Source organism: Spermophilus citellus (genome assembly GCF_964194105.1).
Source record: "Spermophilus citellus genome assembly, chromosome: 4".
NCBI classification, from domain to species: Eukaryota; Metazoa; Chordata; class Mammalia; order Rodentia; family Sciuridae; genus Spermophilus; species Spermophilus citellus.
The window spans coordinates 106,354,813-106,381,621 of NC_138185.1; the positions used below are offsets into that span (position 1 = coordinate 106,354,813).

General features: G+C 37.9%; 1 protein-coding gene across 2 annotated transcripts in view; it reads left to right on the forward strand.

Moving 5' to 3' along the window:
* Positions 1 to 26,809, forward strand: part of PTPN9 (protein tyrosine phosphatase non-receptor type 9) — an 84,787-nt gene that overhangs the window by 48,864 nt on the left and 9,114 nt on the right. Inside the window, exons 6-10 of one of the 2 annotated variants that reach the window (XM_081292210.1) lie at positions 3,929 to 4,039; positions 6,313 to 6,379; positions 6,494 to 6,641; positions 14,593 to 14,686; positions 22,590 to 22,656. In XM_081292210.1, the coding sequence (XP_081148336.1) occupies positions 3,929 to 4,039; positions 6,313 to 6,379; positions 6,494 to 6,641; positions 14,593 to 14,686; positions 22,590 to 22,656 (487 nt within the window). Of the gene's footprint in view, positions 1 to 3,928; positions 4,040 to 6,312; positions 6,642 to 14,592; positions 14,687 to 22,589; positions 22,657 to 26,809 lie in introns of both variants that reach the window. The other variant, XM_081292209.1, reaches the window with a different exon arrangement.

Sequence of the window (26,809 nt, forward strand, 5' to 3'; positions counted from 1 at the left end):
CAGCATGTGTTCTACCACTGAGTAAATGTCCCAGCCCTTTTCCCCAGTTTAGACTTTCTCTTTGTAAATTTTAACAAAATCATAATATCTTGGTAATTTAATATACCTTTGATAATTTAGTTAACTGTCTAACCATATTTCTCCTTTATTCACCTTGTCTTCAGGATTAAATAATACCATTATGATCAGTTTAGTTTCTCCTTTTAAATTATTTTTAACTTTTATTTAATTTTTACATTTATTTATTTTTATAGCACTGGGGATTGAACTCGGGGCCTTAAAATGTACTAGATAAGCACTTTTATCATAGAGCTATATCCCTAGTCCTTTATTTTAATTTTTTGAGATAGGGTCTCCTTAAATTGCCCAGAACTTGAACTTGTGATCCTGCCTCAGTCTCCCAAGTATATGGGACTAGAGGAATGTGCCACCACTTCCTGATGGGAATTGAAAATAAAATTATAATTTTACTTATTTATGTGTGCATGTGTGTATGTATGCTAGCAGTGGGATTGAACCAGGGGCGCTTTCCCAATGAGCCACATTCCTAGCAACAGCACCCCTCCCACCCCCTGCCTCTGTTTTTTTGTTTATTTGTTTTTTGGTAGCAGGGATTGAAACCACTGAACCATGTCACCAACACTTTTTATTTTGAGACAGGGTCTTGCTGAGTTATTTAGAGCCTTGCTAAGTTGCTGAGACTGGCCTTGAAGTTGTAGTCCTCCTGCCTCAGCTTCTTGAGTTGCTCAGATTACAGGCATGTGTCACTGTGCCTGACTATAAAATTATAGTTTTGATCCTCTTTAGTTTAAAATTATGTTGTGATAGGGGCTGGGTTGTGGCTCAGTGGTAGGGTACTTTCCTAACACAGGTGAGGTCCTGGGTTCGATCCTCAACAGCACATAATAATTAATTATTTAAAGGTTAAATTTTAAAAATATTTATTGTGAGAAATTCTTTGAAATCTTCATTGTAAAGTTATATGACATTCTATTGTAAGATACACCATTTAGTTAATCACTACTCATTTTGGACATATATGTTCTGTTCAGTTTTGAAATGGTATTCTATTTATTTATTTAGGGACTGGGGATTGAACTCAGGGGCACTTGACCACTGAGCCACATCCCCCACCTTCTTTTGTATTTTATTGAGAGACAGGGTCTCACTGAGTTCCTTAGTGCCTCACTTTTGCTGAGGCTGGCTTTGAACTCTGGATCTTCCTGCCTCAGCCCACTGAGCTGCTGGGATTATAGGCATGCGCCACTGTGCCCAGCTTCAAGTGTTATTTTTAACCATCAAAGTAAATGTTTAGGGGTTGGGGACATAGCTTAGTGGTAGAGCATATGCTTATCATGTGTGAAGCCCTGAGTTCAATCCCCATTTACCATTTAAAAAAAAAGGGTAATAAATGTATTTTTAAAAATAAATCTGTGTTTCTGGTTATTTCCTTAGGATAGAGGGTCAGAAATTGATGATCGAAGAGCATGCACAATTTTAAGGACTTATAATGTCAGATGCTTTCTTTCTTTTTTTAAAAAATATTTTTTAGTTGTAGGAGGACACACAATATATTTATTTTTAACATAGTGCTGAGGATTGAACTCAGTGCCTTACGGGTGATAGGTGAGCACTCTACCACTGAGCCACAACCTTAGCCCACCACATGCCTTTCTAAAGGTGTTATCCATTCACAATTCTACCAGTAGTATATGAGGGTGCCATAAAGTCATTTAAATGAACAGGTAGCAATTTGCTGTGATGAAGAAGACAATGGCTCCTATTTTCTATAAATCATTCTGTGGAAGCACAGGTATTTTTCCAGACTATTTTTTAAATTTGGCAGTTTAAGGGCCTATTAGTATGAATCATTGCATCGTTGAAGAAAAATATGAATTTAGTGGCCTTTGGAATATTTTGTTGTGGATGCTGTCTACTCTCCATAGGGAATATTTAGATTCTCTAAATTAGCTCACTGAACAGTAACTGAAAAGAACAGAATAACATATCAAATCGAGCTTTAGCCTTTTTTTCCCCCCTGTTACTGGCAGTTGAATCCAGGGAACTTTAAAATTGAGTTACATCTCAAGCCCTTTTTGTTTTTATTTTGTGACAGGGTCTTGCTAAGTTGCACAGGCTGGCCTGGAGCTTGTGATCCTCTTGTTTTAGCCTCTCTAGTAGCTGGGATTACAGGTGTGTGCCACTGTACCTGATTGAGAATTAGTCCTGTGTGTGCATGTATATAGTACTGGGAATTGAACTTTACCTCTTAACTGTCTCCCCAGTCTTTTTTATTTTTGAGACAGGGGCTTGTTAGGTTTCCCAGGCTGGCCTAGAACTTTTGCTCTTCCTGCCTCTGTCTCCCAAGTAGCAGAGATTTTCTGTGGTGCCAGTGCGTTTGGCTGAGAATTAGTCTCTCTCTCTCTCTGTAATTTTTTTTTTTTAGTTATACATGGACACAATATCTTTATTTTGTTTGTTTATTTTTATATGGTGCTGAGGATCTAACCCAGTGTCTCACATGTTCGAGGCATGTACTCTGCCTTTGAGCCACAACCCCAGCTTGAGAATTAATCTTTTGAAAGTGTTAGAATACAGACAGAAAAAAAAATAAGGTAAAAGATTTGTAGTTACAGCTTCCTCTTTTTAGGATGTTTTGGAAATAATTTCTTCACAGTTAGAATGCTAATATTACATCAATCCTGCATCCGAGAAGGGCCAGAATATTGAAAAACTGAATTAAACCAAGCATTGTGAATTATTTGTCATTCTTAAGCTTTGTATAGACCATTTGCCTTTGTGCATAGTAGGTCATTTGTGTTTTATTTTATTTATTTTTTGGTGTTGGGGGGTCAAACCCAAAGTGTTCTGTATGCTAAAGATATTCTGAACCCCTGAGCTACCCCAGCCTTGGTTATATCTATAGATTGAATAAATAAATTTACAGATGAAGAAATGGGTAAAAAAAAAAAAAGATGATACAGGGCGGGCTGAGGTTGTGGCTCAGGTAGAGCACTTGCCTAGCACGTGCAGGGCCCTGGGTTTGATCCTCAGCACCACATAAAAATAAATAAACAAAATAAAGGTATTTGTCCATCTACAACTAAAAAAAATAGTTAAAAAATGATGATACATACACAGATACCAAATTAGATGCAAATTATGAAAAGAGATGTTTCTTTTATATTCAGTTTTTCCTCAGGCTAACTTTTCTTATAATTTTAATACATAGAATTTTGGGGGGATACAATATGTGTGTTGATGTGCTATGTAAATGCATAGGATAACTCCTGATAAGAGAACTCAGAATACTCTTTCATCCATAAAGCTATGGTAAACATGAAGTTAATATTATTAATTTAAATAGTAAATCATCTTCTAATTTCTTTGTTGTTTGTATTTTTGCTGAACTGGGGATTGAACCAGGGCTAGTCTAGTATTGAGCTACATTACCAGCCCTTTTTAGTTTGTATTTTTTAAGTATTTATTTACTTACTTACTAGGAATTGAACCCAGGGGTGCTTTACCACTGATCTATATCTCTAGTCCTTTTTATTTTTCATTTTGAGAAAGGATCTTGCTAAATTGCTATTGGTCTTGAGCTACTGAGTAGGTGGGATTACAGGTATGGGCCACCATGTCTGGTTTAGTTTTTATTTTCAGACAGGGTCTGCTAAATTGCTTGAATTTAGGGTCTTGAATTTAGGATCCTGCTGCCTCATCCTATACAGTTGTTGGGCTCATAGGCATCGCCACCTCATTGATTTCTTTTAACTACTTTTCCTCTAGCTATTGAGAAAAAACTAGAATTAGTCGGTACACTCCCCCTGCTGGGTAAGAATGGAGAGAAGTATAGAAAATCTAACCTTGGGGCTTGAACAGTTATGGGTCCCATTAGGCTTAAATCCTCATACGTTTTTCTCTACAGGGAGCATTTCCAGCTCGTTTGAAGAAGGTGCTTATTGTGGGAGCACCAATATGGTTCCGAGTGCCCTATTCCATCATCAGCCTCCTTCTGAAGGACAAAGTCAGGGAGAGGGTAAGACAAGTTAGCTTTTTCTTATTTAGAGGTGGATAAATTCCCATTTGTACTATTGGAATCCTGTCAATTAATTTGCTACTGTCAAAAAATTCTCCTGGCTTGTATCCTGAATTCTTCTCTACTTCTGTCAGTGTATTCTCTCCTATCCTCTCTTTCATTCATTCATCAGTTTGGAACAAACACACTGCCTTCCTCACTATTCTGTAATCTCCTTGTATTAGGAACTGGCCATAGTTTATCTGGCTCTTGCATAAGATAGTACTGAAAGAAAAAAAAAGAAAAGAAAAAAAAAAGATGGTATTGAAGGAATGTGTCCTGGAGGTAATTTAAAGATGGCTACTATTTCCGAAATTTTAGGGCAGAGGTGTAGCTCAATGGCAGGGTGTGTACTTAGCATGCATGAGGCCCTGGGTTCAATTCTTACTATCCAAATGAAAACAAAGACAAAAAAACCTAAGAATTGAAAATCAGCATATAATTTAATCACATTAGTTGAGCTGGTGTTAGACTTTGTTCACCTGGATGTACCATTCGGCAGGATGGAAAGGGAGAGTCCCTCACTGTATCTCTTCCTATTTTTATTCCTGGTACTTTCTCTTAAAACAACTTGTTACTTCCAGTTTCACAAGAATGGTTGCAAATTACTTTAATTCTATTTTAATTTCAGGAGTGCTTCAGGACTAAAAGATTATAGTCTTAGTCAGTGATTGTAACCTTGAAAGAAAGGGCATATGAAACACTGGGTAAAAATAATAAACTTTTTTTTTTTTTTAAGGATTTTTTGTTGTTGTCGTTGTGGTGTTTTTGTTTTTGTTTTTTTTTTTTTTTGTTTGTTTGTTTTTTTGTTTTTTTGAGACAAGGTCTCACTAAGTTGCCATATTGGCTTCCAATCTTTGCTGTCTTCCTGCATTAGCCTCCCAAGTCACTGGTATTTCAGGCATGTACTACCAATCCTGGCTCTCTCTTTAGAAATATTATCAGAGATTTTTGCGGCAAGGAATTATTAAGTTAAATGAATAATGCAGATCTTTATAGCTGAGGTGACTTGGGTCAGAGAGGGGAAAGTGGTGGTGTTTCATACTCCAGAAATTACGTAGAGACCTAATGAGTCAGAGCAAGAGAGATCTTTCTTTCTTTTTCTTTTTTTTTTTTTAAGATATTTATTCTTAAGTTTTAGGTGGACACTATATCTTACGTTTATGTGGTGCTGAGGATTGAACCCAGTGCCTCATGCATGCTAGGTGAGCACTCTACCACTGAGCCCCAGCCCCAGCCCGAGATCTTTCTTAAAAGAACTCTGTGAGAATACTCCTTAGTTATGTTCTTGTATATGAATTATATATGCATGTATAAACTCAAAATATATTGAGTGTCCTATGTAGTCCAGGCATTCGACCCTGGGGATTAAACAATAAGTGAGATATTCCTTACTTCAAGGAGCTCACAGTCATCATAGAGGCCATAGAGGTATACATTGGAGAAGACTTGGACTTTGAAGGAGCATAGAAGAAAACATTGCCTCAGGAGGTCAAGAAGGGCTTCACAGAGGAGGTGAACAATGAGCAGGTCCTCAAAGAGGTAGAGGAGGAAAGAAGGTGGTCTAAGAAGAGGCAATAGCAAGAAAGAGAAGCTTTTAGGAAGAACAGCATTCCTGCTCCAGAGAAGTTGACTAAGGAGAACCAGCTAGGCTATCTTGGTCCAGCAGGCCATGCCAAGCAGAGAGCAGATTTAAGTATTATGATGACTTATCTAATATTTTTCCTGGTCTACCCTGTCTGTGGGTGGTTGGTTTTGTCTTGATTTCATAGAAATCTGTTTTTGAGAATACCCATACCAAGCTATGAGTAAAACACAAAGTAATAGGCTTAGAATTGGTAGCCTCAGTATAGGGTTGAAAAAAATAACCACTACCTATGCATTGTTAGTGGTCAAAAAGAATACCAGCATGAGATAGTATAGAGAAGCATTGTTAATAGTACATATAAAGCCTTTGTTCTCTATACCTTCCTTTCAGAAGGTATATAGCAAAGCCTCTAATTCCAGAAGTGAATTTGATACACATTCTCAAAATTCAAACTTGTAGCTGAGAAATTCATTGGACTTAATCCCAGGCAGATGAAATGCATTGTACTTCTTTTATAAATATACCTGGTTTTTCAAGCAAATGTCAACCCATTTCCCAAATTCAAATAAGCACATTTGTTCTTTATCTTCATTATCTGTGCCCCTTTCCTGCCCCAGTACTCACATGGTTCTTTCTGGCCTTCTAGATTCAGATTTTAAAGACTTCTGAGGTTACCCAGCATCTGCCCAGGGAGTGCCTTCCAGAAAACCTGGGTGGGTACGTCAAAATTGACCTCGCCACTTGGAATTTCCAGTTCCTACCCCAGGTGAACGGCCACCCAGATCCCTTCGATGAGATCATCCTGTTCTCCCTCCCTCCTGCCTTAGACTGGGACTCAGTACATGTTCCAGGTCCCCACGCCATGACTATCCAAGAGTTGGTAGACTATGTTAACACCAGGCAAAAGCGGGGGATATATGAGGAGTATGAAGACATCCGTCGTGAGAACCCTGTTGGCACTTTCCACTGTTCAATGTAAGTAGGAAAGTTTTGGGACAGCAATTGGTTATCAAGATGCCTCTGGTGGTGCTGACAGCAGCTCTTCCTTATGTGAAGGAGCATCATTCTCACATAATAGTTTTCTCTCATTCAGAAAGAGGTTATCTCCTTTTTTAGTGCTTGCTGCCAATGTCCTGTGCTTTGAAATTTCAGAAGGTCTTTGATACCAATAGAGGATCCTTGTAATAATGGACATGACTTTGGATATTTTCCTGAAATGCAAGTGTTTTTTTTGTGTGTTTGTTTGTTTGTTTTTTAAACTCAAATGTGCTGTTTTCTATTCTCATCCTCAGTATGAGCTCTGGTCTGTTCAGTTTTTCCCTAGAGCATTTATTGTGAATCTCTACATCTTGAAACAATGGATGCTGGTGCATTTAAAAGAATCCATAGTCAAAAAGAGAATTGCCTCATATGAATTTAACTTCTTGAAACTTTCCTTCTACATAAATCCTACCACAAAACCAACTGGCTAGTTTATAACTCTAGTTCATAACTTGGTAATGTTGTTGACAATAGAACATCAATCATCTCTATTACCATATTGCTTTCATTTCTCTTGCCATGTTTTTGTTGTTGTTGTTGTTTTTCGTACTGGGGATTGAACCCAGGCAGGACCTTGTGCATGCTATGCAAACCCTCCACCATAGACATACATTCTCCAACGCTTATTTATTCATTTAATTTTGTGGTACTGTGGTTGAACCCAGGGATGCTCTACCTCTGAGCTACACCCACAGCCGTTCTTAATTTTGAGACAGGGTCTTGCTAAGTTGCTAATGCTAGCTTCAAATTTGCAATCCTACCTCACCTTCCAAGTAGCTAGAATTACAGGCATGTACCACCATATCCAGTTATTTTTTATTTGGGGGCAGGTCTCATTAAATTGCCCAGGATGACCTTGAACTTGTTATTCTTCTCTCTTAGCCTCCTGAGTCACTAGGATTACCCATGTGTGCTACCTCACCAGATTCTTGACATGTTTTAAATGGCTACAAAAGAAATCCTCTTTATTACTAATGAACTGTCTTTTGAAAATTAAGGAATCCAGGGGGAGGGAAAAGGGAGATCATGAACTGAAATCGAATTCCATGCATGTATGTGTTTTGGCGATGACCCCAACCACTATATGTATAACTATAAAGCTCTAATAATAATTAAAAAGAAAATTAAGGAATCTGTTTCAGTGGTCTCAGGCTCAAGTTCCACTTACTAAAAGTCTTCTCTGAAGATTTTTATTTCCCATTTATATACCTTAGTTTTCCTGTGTGTGATATGTGACTGTATGAGTTTTAATGTTTCACCTACCTTAAAACTTTCGGAATCCATGATTTTGTGAGTACCTGTACTCCCTCAGAATTCTGCCCAGATTAGTCAGGGTGTAAAGAAGAAAATGTAAAGGAATAAGGGGAAATAATTAGGAAACTGTGATGAGGGCAATAAGAGAGAATTGGCAATTGAGAAGCCAATAAGCAGAACAAGAATGAAAGAAGGGGTGTGTGGGGGGGTATAGCTCAGTAGTAAAGTGCTTGCCTAGTAAGCATAAGGCCCTGGGTTCGAACCCCATCACTCCCCTACCTCCCTCCCCGCAAAAAAAAAACAAAAAGAAAAGGAAAGAAAAAAGAATGTAAATAAAGTAAATGTAGAAAAAGGGAAGCAGAGTATATATCACAAGGGGAGAGTATTCTTTTTGTTTTCTCCCTACCAGTGCAAATCACTGTTTACATTCAATTTCTTTCCCAACCAACTCCCCCCGCCCATAGTCTTGAAGAAGGCAGTACCTTACAGAAGGGAGGAGTACTTGGCAATAGTGAATATTCTGATATTTACTTCATAATCCAGAATTCCAAGGGAGACATAGTCTTTTTCGGTAGTAGTTCTGTAAGGACTTGGTATAAGACAGAGTTGGAGTTGCTGAAGATTCTGAGTTCTAGAACTGAAATAGGGCTCCATCTTTCAATAAAGAGGCAAGACTGTAAAGTGTTCTCATCATACTGTGACATATTCTCTGATTGGCAGATGGCCAAACAGACACCCAAACCTGCTCTTCTAATGCAATTACCTATCAGCAGTGAAAAATTGCAGAAACCTCTGGAACAAGGTGAGGAAGCCTCAACACAAGTGTTGCATAAACAGGATCATACCATATGATGATGAGATGGCTTTTTTACTAGGTGTAATTCTGTGAAGATTCATCTGAATTGTTCATTCTTTTTATTGCTAAGCAGTATGCTGTGCTGTGGATATACCAGTTTGTTTAACCCTCACCTGTTGAAGGACATCTGGATTATTTCTAGTTTTTGGCTATTGCAAGTAAAGCTGTTAGAAACATTTGTTTCTAGATTTTGTGTGAACATGTTTCTACTTCTGGCATAAGTGTCCAGGAATTCAATTGCTAGGTCATATGGTAATTCTGTGTTTAGCTTTTATGAGAAACTGCCTGTTTTCCAGAGTGTCTATACTGTATTCCCACCAGCAATGTATGAGTAATCAAGTTTCTTCACTTCCTTACCAGCATTTAGTGGTGTCACTATTTTTTATTTTAGCTATTTTGGTAGATGTGTAATCTATCTGAATTATTTAATTTGAATTTCCCTAATAGCTAATGGTGTTGAATCTTTTTTAAAAAAACATCCATCCCTTTTTATTTTTTATTTAAGACAAGGTCTTTCTAAGTGGCCAAGGCTAACCCCAAATATGCTATCCTTTTTGGCTCAGCTTCATGAGAGCTGGGATTATAAGCGTGTGACACATTACTCAGCCAGGTTGAATTTTTGTATAAATTGTAAGATTTAGTTTGATATTCATTTATTTATTATTGGACATCTAATTTGTTGCAGGTCCCTGTGTTGACAAGGAAATCCTTCCCATTAAATTGTCTTTGCAACTTTTTTATTTTAAAAAATTGGCTAGGGCCAGATGTGGTGGTCCACACCTGTAATCCCAACTAATTAGGCAGCTGAGGCAGTAGGATCCCAAATTTGAGGTTAGTTTGGGCAACTGAGCAGTTGCCCAGACTTCTCTCAAAATAAAAATTAAGAAAAAAAAATCTGGGGGTGTAGTTCAGTGGTAGAGTGCTTACCTAACATGTGCAAGTCCGTAGATTTAATCTCTGGTACTAGAGGAAAAAAATCAGGTAGGCACAAGGGGAAATTTTTAAGATGTAGAAAACTACAGAGAATGACCTAACAAACTCCATGCATATCACCTGAACTGACGACACATTAACAGGATAATTAATCTTTTTTGTCATGATTATGTAAGTCTTTTTTATTTTGAGACAGAGTCTCACTAAATTGCTGAGGGCCTTACTGAGTTGCTGAGGCTGGCCTTCAACTTGCAATCCTCCTGCCTCAGCCTCCCAAGTTGCTGGAATTACAGGCATGTGCACCACACCTGGCTACTTCACGTCTTTTTTTAAAATTATATAAAAGGAAGAATTCATTATGAATCTGAAATCTCTTCCAATCATTACCCTCAGTTCTTTGCACTTCCCACAAGCAGCTACTGGTACAAATATATTTCTTTCCATTTAATTTTGTACACATACCCTTAGAATAATATGGAATATTATTTTATGTGGGTGACCTTTGTAAATTTTTCATTTCAATCAATAAGCAGTATTTTTTTTCAAAAACCAAGTAATGCCAAGGGGAAAAAAAAGCAGAAGCAAAATAAGCAATCTTTTGCTTTACTCTCAATTCTACTGTCAATAACCGTCCATTTTCAGCTTTTTTTTTTCCTCTTAAGACTGGATCTCACTATACCTGCCTGGCCGGTTTCTAACTTGTAGTTTCAAGCCATTGTCCTGCCTCAGCCTCCCAAGTAGCCAGGAGTACAGGCATGTGCTATCATGCCCAGCTTATTTTCAGTTTTTAACAACTGTTTCTCCTGGTATTGTTTCTAAATTAAAATGATTATGATTCTCTTTATTGGTATTTGTTATAGGTGAGCATTTGATTCTTAAACCATGTCACCATTTCTTTCTTGGCTATTTTCCAATATATGTCATAAATTTTAATTGAATCAGTAGTCACTGTTTACATTTTTATGACTGATTTTTTTTTAACTGCAGAGGTAAGTGTGCTACTATAAAATGAATAAACATATTAAATAATTAACTAAATCCATTTTTTGTTTCTTCTGGAGTTATCTAATTTTTAAACTGTCTTTTAGTTTTTTCTGTACCTATCCTGATTATTTTTCTGTATGCTTAATCTGATTTATTTTACCCTGTCATTATTGTTTCCCAAGTAATCAAATAGTCATTTGATTTTATTTTTTTTTAAATATTTTTTTAAGTTGTTGATGGACTTTTATTTGCTTATATGCGGTTCTGAAAATTGAATCCAGTGCCTCACACGTGGTAGTTGTGGCACAGCCACAACCCTGATTCCATTTTTATACCTGGAGACCTCACTTTCAGAATTTTTTGTTCTTTTGCTCCAACCTAAACTAGTTGTTGGTTATACTTTAGGCCTGGTCTTTGTTTTTCATCCTGTAATTTTTGCTCTTTATTTTGTTAATCCTATTTCCTCACTTATATTGTGTTTGGCAAAGTATAGAATTCTTGGTTAGAAATAATTTTACCTTAGAATTTTTGTAGCAATAACTTCCTTCCTTCTTTCTTTCTTTCTTTTTTTCTTGTTAATTTTTTTATTTGTTCTACTTAGTTGTACATGACAGTAGAATGCATTTCAATTCATCGTTCACAAACGGAGCCAACATTTTAATTCTCTGGTTTTACATGGTTTAGAGTTGCACAATTCGTGCAATCTCATATGTACCTAGGGTAATGATGTCCATCTCATTCCACCATTTTTCCTATCCTGTCTTCTTTCTTTTTTATTTTTATTTACCAGGGAGTAAACTCAGCTTAACCACTGACCCACATCCCAGCCCTTTTTGTGTTTTTAGAGACAGGGTCTCACTAAGTTGCTTAGGGCCTCGATAAATTGCTCAGGGACTCACTGAGTTGCTGAAGTTGGCTTAGAACTTGGAATTCTCCTGCCTCAGCCTCCCAAGCCGCTGGGATTACACAGCTGCACCATCACACTCAGCTGGCAATACCTTTCTAATTGCTGGCAATGGTACTAGTAGTCTGTTGTTTCTGTTCCTTCTTAATCTTTTCATTTGTAATTAACCTCCTTTAATGTTTAAAAATCTCATCATGCTATGTCTTGGTTTAATCCTTTTGTTTCATTCATTATACTGGGTGCTTGATAGGTCTTTTGATCTTAAAGCCTTTGAACTTGGAATATTTTGTTTTGTTTGTGCTAGGGATCTCACCCAGGGCCTTGTGCATTCTAGGGAAACTGTACCACTGAAGCTGCAGCCCCATATAAGACATTTATTTATTTTTTCTTTTTTAGTACCAGGGATTGAACTGAAGTCCTGGTGCATGGTAGGCAAGCACTCTACTATGGCTGTGTTACATCTGCAGCCTTAGGACTTTTTAAAAAATTGTTTTTTCATGCTTCCTTCCTGACATGTTTGTTTTCTCCCTGTCTTTATCTCATATTCCTATTAGTCTGATTGGAACTCCTAAAAGTAAGAATTGATATTTTTCTTTTTGTAAAGGGCAAGATAGTTATTTTACATTGTGGATCTTTGTTGCAAGTACTCATCACTGTTGGTATTAACATATAAACAGGTTGGCTTTGCCATTTTCAAAAAAACTTTATTAACAAAAGCAGTTGTCCTGACCATAGTTTGTGGATTTCTGCCCTAGAATGATTTTTTTATTTTCTTAATTTTTTTCTTTTTTTAAAAAATATTTTATTAGTTGTTGATGGACCTTTATTTATTTTTATGCGGTGCTGAGAATCAAACCCAGTGCTTCACACATGCTAGGCAAGCACTCTACCACTGAGCCATAACCTCAGCCCCTTAAAAATTCTTATATTTTTTCGTTTGTTTTGTGTTCTTGGTAATTTCCTAAACTCTTAGCTATTGAAGTTCCTATTTTGGCTATCTTTTTTCCTTTTTTTTATTTTGCTGTGGTGGGATGGAAACATGCCTCACATGCAAAGCAGGTGCTCCACTACTGAACTAAACATCACAACCCTGCATACAATTTTTAATTTGCAAGAGCTTTTCACTGATTGTTCCTTTTTCAAAGCATCCTCTACTTGTTTTCTATACAATAATATTATCTCTTTTCTCTTGCAGGGTATTATTTATAGCCTTTTAGCAGTCTTTTTTCTCTTATTGAAAAACTATTTTGTCCTTTTTCTCCCATGTATATTTAAACTAGTTCCCTTTGTTTAGGGGCTTTCTTCATAATCTTGAGATCCTTGGCTGTTAGTTCACACTTAGTACTGGGATCCTTAAGTTGCTTAGAAGTTCTGTTTGTATGGGTGAACTTCAAATTAAAATGATCAGTTTATTTTTAGTGTACTCCAATTGAGTTTTCTTGCTAGTGGCTATTTACTCATCTGAATCAGAGTTCTGCTGGGTCCAATTTTACATGCCTTAATCCCAGCAACTTCAGAAACCGAGGCAGGAGAATCTCAAATTGGAAGCCAGCCTCACCAACTTAGTGAGGCCCTAAGCAACTTAATGATATGCTGGGGATGTGGCTTAGTGCTTAAGCATCCCTGCCTGGATTCAATCCCTGGTACAAAAAAAAAGTTCTTCTGCCTGGGCAAATAAGAGTGACTATGTCTCTAAATAAATAAATAAAATAAAATAAAAAGGAAAAAGGCTAGGAATGTAGTTCAGTTATAGAGTGCCCCTGGGTTCAATCCCCAATACTGAAAGGGTCAGGGGAGAGTTCTCCAGTCTCCAGTGTCTTGCCTGGTGGGGATCCAAGCTTGGATATTACTGTAGGATACAACAGGGAGAATTGGGCAGGGATTCTAATTGTATGTCATTTGGATTTTCATTTATTGCTGTTTTTAGATTTTAGATTTTGAATTCCAGGGTGAGAGACTTGAAGGTATCATTTTGTCTCTGTGTAGATCTCAGCTTCCTGAATTTGGCCAAGCCAATTAACATCTTCCCATCTGCTTTTTCTGCCAAAACAGGTTGAAATCTGTTTGATGTTTTCACTGCTGGTTGGTTTTGTACTGAATAGTTCCTTTATCTCATTCTAGTAAAGCTGCTGGATAGAGTAGAGTCAATATGGGTTATCAGTCTACCAGGGCAAACTGGGATTCAGCAAATTAATTTTGAACATCTTTTGAGAAATGAGTAGTAGAAATTTTTGTCTGCAGTTGGATTTTTTTTTATGTGTGCTGTATCTTATTTTTTCTCTCTACCCCTTCTTCCTCTTTATTACATATTCCTCATTTCTGTCTGAGACATCATCAGAATTGCCTTTACAGTACATATTTCTACTAAGATTCTTCTCACAATCTCTTAGGTAATCTCCAAGAAGATTGAGGCTTTCTGCAAGGCCTCTTCTTCTGAACCCTCACTAGAATCACCCTTCATACTTCATATTTGGCAGTTTAGGCTTTTTCTAGCTTATACTTCCAGATTTCCAGATTCTTCCAAACTTTGTCTGTTATTCAGTTCTAAAGCTGCTTTCACATTTTTAAGTATTTGTGATAGCAGTATTCCACTTACCAGTACCACTCTCTGTTGTAGTCCATGTGGGACTCCCCTTTTCTTTTGAAAGGAAAGATCTTTATTTCTGTAAGTAATATATATACTTTAAAATGCTAAATGAATACTTGAGGGTGTAGGTCATTGGTAGATAACATGCCCAGCCTGCATGCATCCCTGGGTTTAATTGCCAACACCCCAAAGTCTCCCCCAAATAAACAAAAACCCGATTAAATGACATTGAACTATATAGACTCGAGAATGAAAGCTGAACACCAGTGTAATTGACACTCAGCTTTGCATTGCCGACTTTAAACATATATTTACATACTATCCCTATTTTTTCTTTATTCTAGCTTGTCTATTTCATTTCCTTCAGGTCTCCAGGAAACTTAGAAAAGAACCGCTACGGAGATGTACCCTGTCTCGACCAAACTAGAGTGAAACTAACAAAACGAAGTGGCCACACTCAGGTATGCAAATAAATGCCATCTCTTTTGGATAACTGGGGGAAATTAAACCTCACCCAAAGTGAAACATTAATATTTTAGTAGAATGAAAATGGATACTGAAGGTAGATAAGGTTCAAGTTCTGATTTTGCTACATAGTAATCTGTTACAATAGACAAGTGCCTAAATGCCCATTTCATAGTACTGAGTGGGAAGTAAATTAAATTGTTTATGTGAATGTTATGATAGTACAAGATCTGGTTTATTGTAGTTTCTTTTATTGTTAAATTATTTCTCCTTTTACTTCTTAGTTGTAAAGGCATGGCTATATAGTCCAATTTGATGAATATATATGTAGCAATACAGGGCAACTTTGATTATATGTGATGAATTTTCCCATCTATATCTGAAAAAAGTTGTGGATAACTACTGTATACATAAATGTCTAGAGATAGAGATGAAATGGCCAGATGACTGTATTACTTATGTATTAATTTGTTCATATCTGTACATATTAATAAAAACCTCATATGTAAAATATTGAGATATATAGTAAACATTTTACTCACCCTCACCTTTTTTTTTTAAAGATAGAGAGAAGAGAGAGAGAATGTTTTTAATATTTATTTTTCAGTTTTCGGTGGACACAACATCTTTATTTTATTTTTATGTGGTGCTTAGGGTCTAACCCAGTGCCCCGCGCATGCCAGGCGAGCACGTCACCGCTTGAGCCACATCCCCAGCCCTCACCCTCACCTTTTACATGCACCTTTAAAAAAAAAATTTTTTTTTGTAATTGTAGATAGACAATATGCCTTTATTTTATTTGTTTATTTTTATGAGGTGCTAAGGATAAAATCCAGTGCTGCACGCATGCTAGGAAAGTGCTATGCCACTGAGCTACAGCCTCAGCCTCCACATGCACCTTTGTCTTTACTTGTATTTGAGCCATTTTTTAAATTAGTCTCACATGGTTTTGCAGAATACATCAACTTTATTTCCTTTTAAGTGCATGATATTGTCATTGGCAAGTTTATTCTGAACCAGAATAATCTATTAGGATAATATTAGGATAGTTTTTAATTTTAATTCATCTCATACATTCTCTATATTATAATCATTTACTTATTTCTTTTTTTATATAATATATATTTAGTTGCCGATGAAACTTTATTTAATTTATTTATATGTGGTGCTGAGAATCGAACCCAGTGCCTCACATATGCCAGGCAAGCACTATCCCAAGTAACAACTCCAGTTCTTCTTATTCTTTTTTTGTTGTTGTTGTTGTTGATATGAGGATTGAACCCAGGAATGCTTAAACACCGAGTCACATCCCCAGCTCTTTCTGCCTCAGTCTCCCGAGTCGCTGGAATTAGAGGCGTGTGTCACCATACCCAGCTACTTATTCCTTTTTTAAGTAACATCTAACCTTAGAATTTTAGGTTAACAACTAACTAGGTATTATGTATGTATATATTTTTTCTTTCTGATATACCAAGTTTTTTCTGGTGACCCTTATCAAAAAATAGCATTGAGCTAGGTGCAGTGGTGCACACTTGTGATTCCAGTGACTCGGGAAGCTGAGGTAAAAGAATTGCAAGTTGAAGGTCATCCTGGGCAACTTAGCAAGACCCTGTTTCTAAATAAAACTAAAATTGGCTGGGGATGTAGCTCAGTGGTAGAGAACCCACCTCGCATCCCCATTCAATCTCCAGTATTGGTGGGGGAGAAAAAAAATTGACTGCAATTGCTGTTTCAAAAGAAAGTTATTTAAATAGAATCTCTTCAGCATTACATATATTTAAAGACTTCTTATAACCGAGGGCAATGGTGTGCACTTGTAATTTCAGCAACATAAGAGGCTGAGGCAGGAGAATCACAGGTTCACGGCTTTGTTTTGCTAAATTGCCAAGGCTGGTCTCAAACTTGGAATTCTCCTGCCTTAATCTCTTGAGTTTCTGTGATTATGGGTTTGTGCCACTATGTCCAACTCTGGGGGCTAAATATTGGAAAAATCAGTGCTTTGTGTTTGATATGTGATTCAGGACCCTAGGGTCATAGTTGCAATCTCTCTTGACCCTACTCTTTCAGGCACATGAACTGAACTTACAGCCCTGCCCAGGAGTCTTGCAATTTTCTCCTGTGAAGTATTGCTTAGTGTATCTGGCTACCTGAGGGTAAATTAATCAGTACTGCTGAGATCCTCATAGTCATAGTACATGGTCTGAAGGAATGAAGTAGAATGGTTAACTTGGGGCTATGGAGTCAGTATCTATCTGTTTTGTTGTAAAACAGTGCTTGTAAAACAGTGCTTAACTGCACTTATTAGGCAGGAAGTATGTGAATAAGTGAAAACCTGGAAACTATCCTAGTCCATTCTATAGTTAATCTGAAAATCATTGCCTGACTTTTAGTCTCACTACTGAAAACATCGGCAGTGGCTTTATTTGTGCAGTAAATGAGACATCAGGTTTGTTGTCTGTCTTTAGCTTTTTGGACATTATTTCTTTATTTAGTTTCAGGGATATTGTATACTCATGGATTTTCTACTTTCATGATTATTCTTATTTTGTTTCTTGACATTTATTTTCAATAACAAAATCTGTATATTTATAATGTACAACACAATATTTTGAAATAAGTATACAAAAACAAAATAATTAGTATACATTGTCAAATGGCTAAATCAAGCTAGTTAATATATGCATTGCCTTGCATACTTATTTGGAGCTTTTCTTTCTTTCTTTCTTTTTTAATATTTAGTTTTTTAGTTGTAGTTGGACACAATACCTTTATTCCACTCATTTTTATTTTTATGTGGTGCTGAGAATTGAATGCAGGGCCCTGCACATGCTAGGCGAGCACTCTACCGCTGAGCCACAATCCCTGCCCTGGAGCTTTTCTTTTTTTTATTTTATTTATCTATTTGTTTTGGGGACTGGGGATTGAACCAAAAGGCCCTCTACCACTGAGCTATACCCTCCCCTCCCACAACCCTTTTTGTTTTAAGATAGGATCTCACTAAGTTGCTGAGACTGATCTTGAACTTGCTATCCTCTTGCCTGAACTTCCCAAGTTGTTGGGAATGCAGGTGTGTGCCACCACCCTGGACAACTCTTTTCTTTTATAAGAGTACTAAGTGCCAGGGTGGCACACCCCTATAATCCCAGCAGTTTGGGATGCTAAGGCAGGAGAATTGCGAGTTAAAAGCCAGCCTCAGCAATTTAGGCCCTAAGCAACTTGGAGAGACCCTGTCTCTAAATATAAAAATATAAAACAGGTCTGGGGATGTGGGTCAGTGGTTGAGCACCCCTGGGTTCAATTCCTGGTACCAAAAAAAATGTACTGAGGGTTCCACTTTGGTGGTCCTCATGATATAATTACCTCACAAAACTCATAAAGGTTCTGACCCCTAATGCCATTACATTGGCTGTTAGGATTAAAACATGAATTTTGGAAGTGGACACAAGCATTCAATCCATATAAACTTAACTATGTGTTGTGTTTGGTTTGGCTCATCCTCCTATTTCAGTTTGCTCCCAGTTCTATGCTTTGTCTCTGGCGTCATTTTTAGTTGTAACATCTGATGCTTCTTCTGAATTTGCCAATATTCCTGGAGACAAGTGATCTCAGAGACAAAGATGTTAAAAGCTAATATCCTTAGTTATAAAGAAATAATAGGAGTTGGATGCATTAGCACACACCTGTAATCCCATTGACCTGGGAGGCTGAGACAGTGAGATTCCAAGTTCAAGTCCACCCTCAGCAATTTATTGAGACCCCGTCTCAAAAAAAAAAAAAGCACTGGGGATGTAGCTCAGTGGTAAAGCTCCCTGGGTTCATTTCTAGTACCAAAAATAAAAAATAAAGAAATAATAGGTCTCCTTTAGAGGTAATATATTTCTTCAAAATATCAAGACAGATCCTGGCATAACTGCTTATTTATTACTTAGGTATGTAGTAGTGTTGATTCCTATATCAGGAAAATCTTATGTACTTTTCTGTGTCTCTTTCCTTGGATCCTCAAAGGTATGCCACTTGAATGTACCGGGCTGAGAAGAGGTCCAGTAGGTTTTTGCTAACTGTAGGTCTACCTTGAACTGAGAAGCCTGGTTGGGAGTGGGTAAGGCTTTTAGCTTACTGATCTCCTGCAGGTAGTATGTTAGCTCAGTGGAGTTGTCTATGTCAGGCTAGAATACTAGTAATGTGGGTGCTAACTCCTTAGAAGGGGAAAAGAACAGAAAACCCCTAACTAAAGGAGAGTGAAAAGTTGATAGACTGTTTGGCTAATGGACACATATCCAAGTTTCATGAGTTTGAACATGAGGTGGAGATGTCCGTAGCCATGGAGTGCTGACACTTCAGATTCCTTTCCATGTGATAGGACTCAGTAGAGTAATGGTAATAGGTTAAAAGAGGAATCACTGACTTCTGTAGAATGGAATAGTGCATGTATGGGTTTTCCCTGGTTTGCTATTGCAACTTTTTTCTTTTTGGTGTTGCTGAGGATTGACCCCAGGGCTGGTGTATCACTGAACTACATTCCCTACTTCTTCTTTTTTTTTTTTTTTTTAGGGGTTAGGTACTAGGGATTTAACCCAGAGCCAGTTTACCACTGAGCTACACTTCCAGCCCTTTTTTAGTTTTTATTTTGTGAGAAAGGGTCTCACTCAGTTGCTGAAACTGACCTCAGGCTTGTGATCCTCCTGCCTCAGCCTCCCTAGTAACAAGGATTACAGGCCTGTGCCACTATGTCTAGCTGAAACTTTTTTATCATTCCTAAAAGAAACCCCATACCCTTGGCAGTCATTGCCCTTTTCCCACTAACTAAAAAAAATTTAAAAACAAAACAATTTTAATGTGGTTCTGGGCATTGAACTCAAGGCTTTATGCATACTAGGCAAGTGCTCTATCACAAAGATATAGTTCTCTTCCTTTGTAAAATTTAACTATAAGCTGGGACATTGATGTATGCCTGTAATCCCATCTACTTGGGAGGGTGAGACAGGAGGATTGAAAGTTTGAGGCCAGCCTCAGCAATTTAGTGAGACCCTAAGCAACTTTGCAAGGCCTTTCTCAAAATTTAAAAATGGGCTGGGGCTATAGCTGAGTTGTAGAGGCCCCCTGGATTCTATGCCCTACTACCTAAAAAAAAAAAAAAAAAAAAAAAAAAAAAAAGAGAGAGAGAGAGTTTTAAATTTCTTTTTATTTTGAGGTATGGTTTTGCTAAATTGCCTAGGCTGGCCTTGAACTTGAGATCTTCCTGCAAGCAGCCTCCCAAACAGATGGTTACAGGCCTGACTCACTGTGCCCAGCTTCTTCTTTTCTCTCTCTTTTTCTTTTATGAAGTGCTGTGGATTGAACCCAGGGCCTTATTGCATGCTAGGCAAGCACTGTACCACTGAACTCTACCACCAGCCCCTAATTTTGTTTAATTACAGAGATAGGTAATCTTTTTCATTCAAAGTATTTCATATAAATAAAATCATATAGTATGTGACCATTTGTGTCTGGCTTTTTTCACTTTGCATGAAGTATTTTCATAGTTCATCCATGTTATACCCATATATCAGCACTTTACTCCTTGTTATTGCCAAATAATATTCCATTGTATGGACATATTATACTTTGTCCTCATATATCATATATAGATAGATAGATAGATAGGGAAAAACCAAGTTACTTCCTAAAAGAAGTAATTTGGCTATTATAGATAATGCCACCATGAATATTTATGTACACATTTTTGTGTGGATGTAGTCATTTTCCTTAGAAGTGAAATTGCTTGGGTCATGTGGCAATTCTGTTTAATCTTTGGAGGAACTGACCATTTTTATTTTATGTTACCACTAGTGTGTATAGAGGTTCCAACTTCTCCACCTCCTTTTTCTTTTTTCATTGTTTTTCTTTCTTTCTTTCTTTCTTTTTTTTTTTTTTTTTTGTGGTTCTGGGGATTGAACCCAGGGCCTTATGAATGCAAGGCAAGCACTCTACCAACTGAGTTATATCCCCAGCCTCTGTTTTTCTTTTACTTTTTGTACTGAGGATTCAGTCAAGTGTGCTTTATCACTGAGTAGCGGAGTACATCCTCAGTCATTTTTATTTTACTTTATTTTTTCGGACAGAAACAAAATAAACATTAAAAGAAATGTCACACATCTTACGCTTTCATGATAATTACATCTATGTTAGCATGTCATGTCTTGATAGTGCTTGGTACAATATAATGTGCTCTTTATAAAAAATGAGGCCACTTAACTAATGTAGTTAAAATTAGTGAGCTACTCAGTATATTATGGGTTCAACAAAACTCCAACCTGGGTCAGAGGATTCCTTTTTATTTTTGAGACAGGGTCTCACTGAGTTGCTGAGGGTCTTGCTAAGTTGCTTAAACTGGCTTCGAATTTGTTGATCCTTCTGCCTCGGCCTCCTGAGTTTCTGGTATTAATGGAGTGTGCCACCATGCCCAACTTTCTTTAAATCCTTACCAACACTTCTCATTATCTTTTTTAATCTGTAGCCATCTAACTGGGTGTGAAGTGGTATCTTATGGTAGTTTTGTCCATTTCCGTGATGACTAATAACGTTGAGCATCTTTTCATGTGCTGTTGGCTATCTGTATATTTTCTTTGCAAAATGCCTATCTCTTCTTCAGCTTTAAATTAGGTTGTCTTTCTATTATTTGAATTGTATGGTTCTGTATGTATTCTAGATACAGGATATAATTCTCTTGTCAAATGTGCATTCCATGTATTGATGATTTTTTAACTTTTTTGGAGGGGGAGCATTGAGGATTAACCCAGGGTCTCACTTGTCTAGGTTAGCACTCTACCATGAAGCTACATCCCTAGCTTTTTAAAAAAAAAAAAAATTTTTTTTTTGAGATGGTGTCTCACTGAGTTGATCAGTCTGGCCTTGAGCTTGGATCTTCCTGCCTTGAAGCACAAAAGTTGTTTGTTTGTTTGTTTTTTTTAATCAACACATTTATTGGGTGGGCTAATCATTGAAACTCTCAAGATGAACTGGATACTGCAACAGATGCATCTTTGGTTTAGGAGTCATTCTGTCACAGCATCCATGCCCAAATCTGCAGTATACAACTTTCAGGTGCCTCATTTGACCAGACCCAGTGTTATTCAGTCTTTTGGCCTTGGCACTCCAGTTATCCAGTGCTTGTCAGGATAGCCACATTTGCCACAGGTTGACTTCTAAAGATGGTAGGTCTTAGAGCCATAGAGGCAGCACAATGTGTACATCTTATTACAGTGCTTTCCAGATGATGATGTTCCTTTTTGTTATTTTGTTTCTGCTGCTGAGACCAAAAAGTGAAGCACAAACATTTTTAATTTTTTTCTCCCTGTGGTACAGGGGGTCGCACCCAATCCACTCTACCACTGAGCCACATCCCCAGCTTTTTTTATTTTTTTTACTCTGAGACAGGGTCTTGCTAAGTTGCTGAAGTTGACCTTGAATTTTTGATCCTCCTGCCTCAGCCTCCTGAGTTTCTGGGATTAAAGCATGTGCCACTGTGCCTGGCTAAAAATTTTTGATTCTTAATATATTCAGGTTTGTCTCTTTCCTTTTGCTTGTGACTTTGGTGTCATATCTAAGAAGCCTTTGTCTGGCCCAAGATCACAAAGACTTACTCATATATTTCCTTCCAAAAGTTTTATAGATTTAATCTCTTGGATTAGGTCTTTGATCCATTCTGAGTTAATTGTTGTGTATGGTTTGAAGGGGTCATCTTCATTTTCTGCATGTATACATCCTCCAATTGTCTTAGCACCATTTTTAATATGAATCAACTCTTTAATTCCTCATTTTTTGCCTAAAACTTTGGATTATACTTTCCCTGCACATTATTTTCTAATTCAAATGCTATATTCCATGTACCTGCAGTAATGTCTCCTTTTTTATCATTAGACAGATTACATCAATGCCAGTTTCATGGATGGTTACAAGCAGAAGAATGCTTACATTGGTACACAAGGTAAGCTGGTCCAGCCCCATGCTTGTGCCATCTATCTGTGATTCCTTGTGCCAGATGATGCCATAATTTTTAAATATAACTTAAGTTGATATAAAGGTTGGTGGTGGTTGAGGAAGGCAGATGAGAGATATAGGAAGTTTGCACTAGGTATGCCTGGAAACTCAATGCACAGAGGTTAACTACAGATTTAAACCCACAATACTACTCCCCCCCTGCAAGTTTTTAGATTGTGCCTTAACAGCCAATCCAAGGGAGTAAGGCATGTTCTTCATGTTCAGAAAGAGCCCAGGAAAGTCAGTGGTGCTTGCAGAGTTCAATTTAGGAATGAGTGTTTGTGTCCTACAAGACCTTTGCTGGTTGGTCCCTGAACCATCATACAACATTCAAGCAAATGTTCTGATGGGATAGTCTATGTTAAGTCTGACAGTCAAGTAACAGGAGGCTAAGAGGATTTCAGATGGAGTTTTGATATATGCTTCTACGGGTCCGGTACTCCTGTCTTGGCCTTTGCCTATCTTAACAATACCATATCACATTCAAAGAAGGCTGGAGGAAGCCAGGTGCAGTGGTGCACACCCATAATACCAACCTCTCAAGGAGGCTGAGGCAGGAAAATCAAAGTTCAATAGTAGCCTGGGTAACTTAGGAAGACTTTGCCTCAAAATAAAAAGGAATGGTGGTGTAGCTCAGTGGTAGAGTGCTTGTGCCAAAGTTCAATCCCCAGTACCACAAAAGAAAAAGGCAAAAAGAAGACAGGAGGAGTCTAGGGATGTAATTTAGTGATAGTAGAATGTGCGTGTGAGGTATGGAGTTCAATCCCTAGCACTAAAAAAAAAAAAAAGAAAAGAAAAGAAAGAAACGAAAATCTAGCGGATACCTCAACCAAGTGATCAAACCGAGTATCTCCAATAAAGTTAATATTTAACACAGGGATTGTATATGCCTCCTGATGTGATGCAATGAGAAATGCATATCACCTATGTTGTCAGTCTGGGATTACAGGTGTGGCTCAGTGGCAGAGCGTGCATTAGGCTTTGGGTTCCATCATTCTTAGCATGGGAGATGGAGTTAGGGGACCTGAATCTAATCATGAGAAAACAGACAGATCCAGATTATGGAACATAATATATGAAAACTGACTCAGACCTTTGAAGTTAATACCATTTAAAAAAAAGGACAGAGAACTCTTTTAGATTAAAGGAGACTAATAAAGTAATCAAAGTCAATGTATGATTTGGTATTGGATCTTCAAAAGGGAGAAAAAAGTATTAAGGACAAACTCCTAAGACAGTCTTTGTTTCAGCTAACATTGTATCAGTGTTTATTTAATTGGGTCAGTGTGATAGTGCTACTTTTCTACAAGGGGGATGCCTTTGTTCTCCTAATATGTACTCAAGTATTTAGGAGTGAAATGTCTAATGTCTGAAAGTTTTAAATTTATTTTTTTTTATTATGAGAAAAAACATTTAAGATGAACTCTAACCTTTTAAAACTGTACAAGCACAGTGAAATATTAAGTATAGTCTGCAACTTGAGCCAGGCATGGTGGCATATACTTACAATCCCAGTTACTTGGGAGGCTAAGGCAGGAGGATTGCAAGTGAGAAGCCCTGGGCAACTTAGTGAGACTCGGTCTCAAAATCAGAAATAAAAAGGGCTGGGGATGTAGCTCAGTGGTAGAGCATTTGCCTAGGATGTGTGAGATCCTGGGTTCAATCCTCAGTCCTGAAGAAAAAAAAAAGTATAGTCAGCCACTTAATTTTTTGAGAATGAATCTAGCTATGTTGCCCAAGTTGCCCTCCAAGTCATGGGCTCAAGTGTTCCTCTCCCCTTAGCCTCTTGTACCCAAGAGTATAGCCATGCACCACTACCCCCAGCTTAGTCTGCAACTTGTAAATAGTTCAGAGAAAAGAAAAATAGGGGTGTCTGTGTGCACAGAGAAGCAGGTCTTGCAAAATGATAGTTTTCTAGCTAAAGAATATATGGGTGCATTGTACTATTTTCTGTAGGTTTGAAATTTTTCAAAATGCAAATTGAAGGGGAAAAAAGGGATAAAGGCCTTTGGATTCTTAGAATGTTGTTAATTGATCTGATGGTCACAATTTCAGATTTTTTTTTTTTTAAAGGATGACTGTTACCAAAAGGAGTTCTTTTGGAACCTTAAAAATTGAGAACTATCAGAAAAGACCTGTGGTCTGCCTGAGAGTAGATAGAGGCTTTACTTAGGATTTCCTTGGTGTGGATGGGCATATTGAGCCTTAGGGTTGGCTTTGGGGACCTCAGAATGTTCCTTTCTCTAAGTTTAGAAGGAGGGGAGTACCTAAATTTGTTAATTACGTAAGGGTTGAATCCTTTAAACTGACTCAGAAGGTCCTATGCAGGAGAAAATACTCCTCTAGGTGTGTGGGAATTCCTCCCCACCCCCCAGTACTGGAGATTGGACCCAGGGGTGTTCTACCACAGAGCTACATCCTTAACTCTTTTTTGAATTATTTAGAGATAGGATCTCATTGAGTTGCTTAGGGCTTTGCTAAGTTGCTGAGGCTGGCTTTGAACTCAAGATACTTCCTGCCTCATCCTCCTGAGCCACTGGGATTATAGGCGTGCACCACTGCACCCAGACTTCAGTCCTAATTGGATGAAAGCACATAAATATGGGCTTGGCTCTTGTCCAAGGCTTTTGGCTTACTAATTCCACATACAAGGCCACCATGGATGAGGATCAGTCTTCAGTGCCTCTTATAAAGCAGTATTAACACCCATTCCACCTCCAGCAGCAGTACCTTTCTTGGCCATGCCAGTAGGTTACAGGTGAACGCACGTTTGAATATACTGGAGCCTCTTACCCTGCATAACTTGGGGACAGAAAAAGAGTTGATATTTTTTTTTTTTTTAAGACAGAGTGAGAGAGGAGAGAGAGAGAGAGAGAGAGAGAGAGAGAGAGAGAGAGAGAGAGAGAGAATTTTTAATATTTATTTCTTAGTTCTCGGCGGACACAACATCTTTGTTGGTATGTGGTGCTGAGGATCGAACCCGGGCCTCACGCATGCCAGGCGAGCGCGCTACTACCTGAGCCACATCCCCAGCCCCAAGAGTTGATATTTTTGAGTCAAGCAATGATCACTTTTAGAAGGCTTCAGCATTCTATGAGGACAGAAGATGGGTCCTGGAATATTGAGAGGGTTAGTTTGATTGTGTGGCTAACCTTTTTGGCTATTATATTTAGTAGTGTGATTATTATATAAAAAGAATATAATAATATTCCTACTAATAATAACATCTGTTGAGAACACCTGTTATATCATGTTCATGCTCTCTATCTAATCATTAAAGAAACTCTGCAAGGAAGACTTATTTTTTTAAAATTTTATACACAAGCATACTGAAGCCCAAAAAGTTAGGTGACCTTGGATCATATAGTTAGTAAGTGGCAGAACCAGGACTTGAATCCCTGTCTGTTTGGTTCAGGCTTCCTTGCAAACAAACTCAATGAATTGTTTCACCTATGTTGGTATAAACCACTAACTTTATTTATTCAGAGAAGTCCACTATTAAAGGGCCTAACCTAAAGACCAGGGGAGGGATATACCCTAGAGGTAGAGCATGTGCTTAGTATGTACAGGCCCTGAGTTGAGTCCCCAGCTCCAAAAAAAGTGCAAGAGGGTCTAACCTGGGAAGTAAAACTTTGTCCTCTTTTTTTTTTTTTTGGTAGGGGTGGGGTACCAGCAATTGAACTCAGGGGAACTTAACTACTGAGCCACATCCCCAGCCCTATTTTGTATTTTATTTAGAGATAGGGTCTCCCTGAGTTGCTTAGCACCTCACTTTTGCTGAGGCTAGCTTTGAACTTGAAATCCTCCTGCCTCAGCCTCCTGAGCCGCTGGGATTACAGGTCTGTGCTACCATGCCTGGCATAACTTTGTCCTCTTAAATCTCTCTCATACCTTCGAGGAAGTTATGACCCTTTATGCTCACTGAGTGTGGTGTCTGGTTTTCCAGGTACTCTGGCTGCTCTAACCTCAGTTCTGCCAATGATTTGACTGGAAAATAAAGTGTAGGAGAGGGGGATGCAGCTTAGTGATAGAGCACTTGCCTAATATATGCGAGGTCCTGGGTTTCATCCCTAGTACTGCAGCTATACCAACAACAGCAA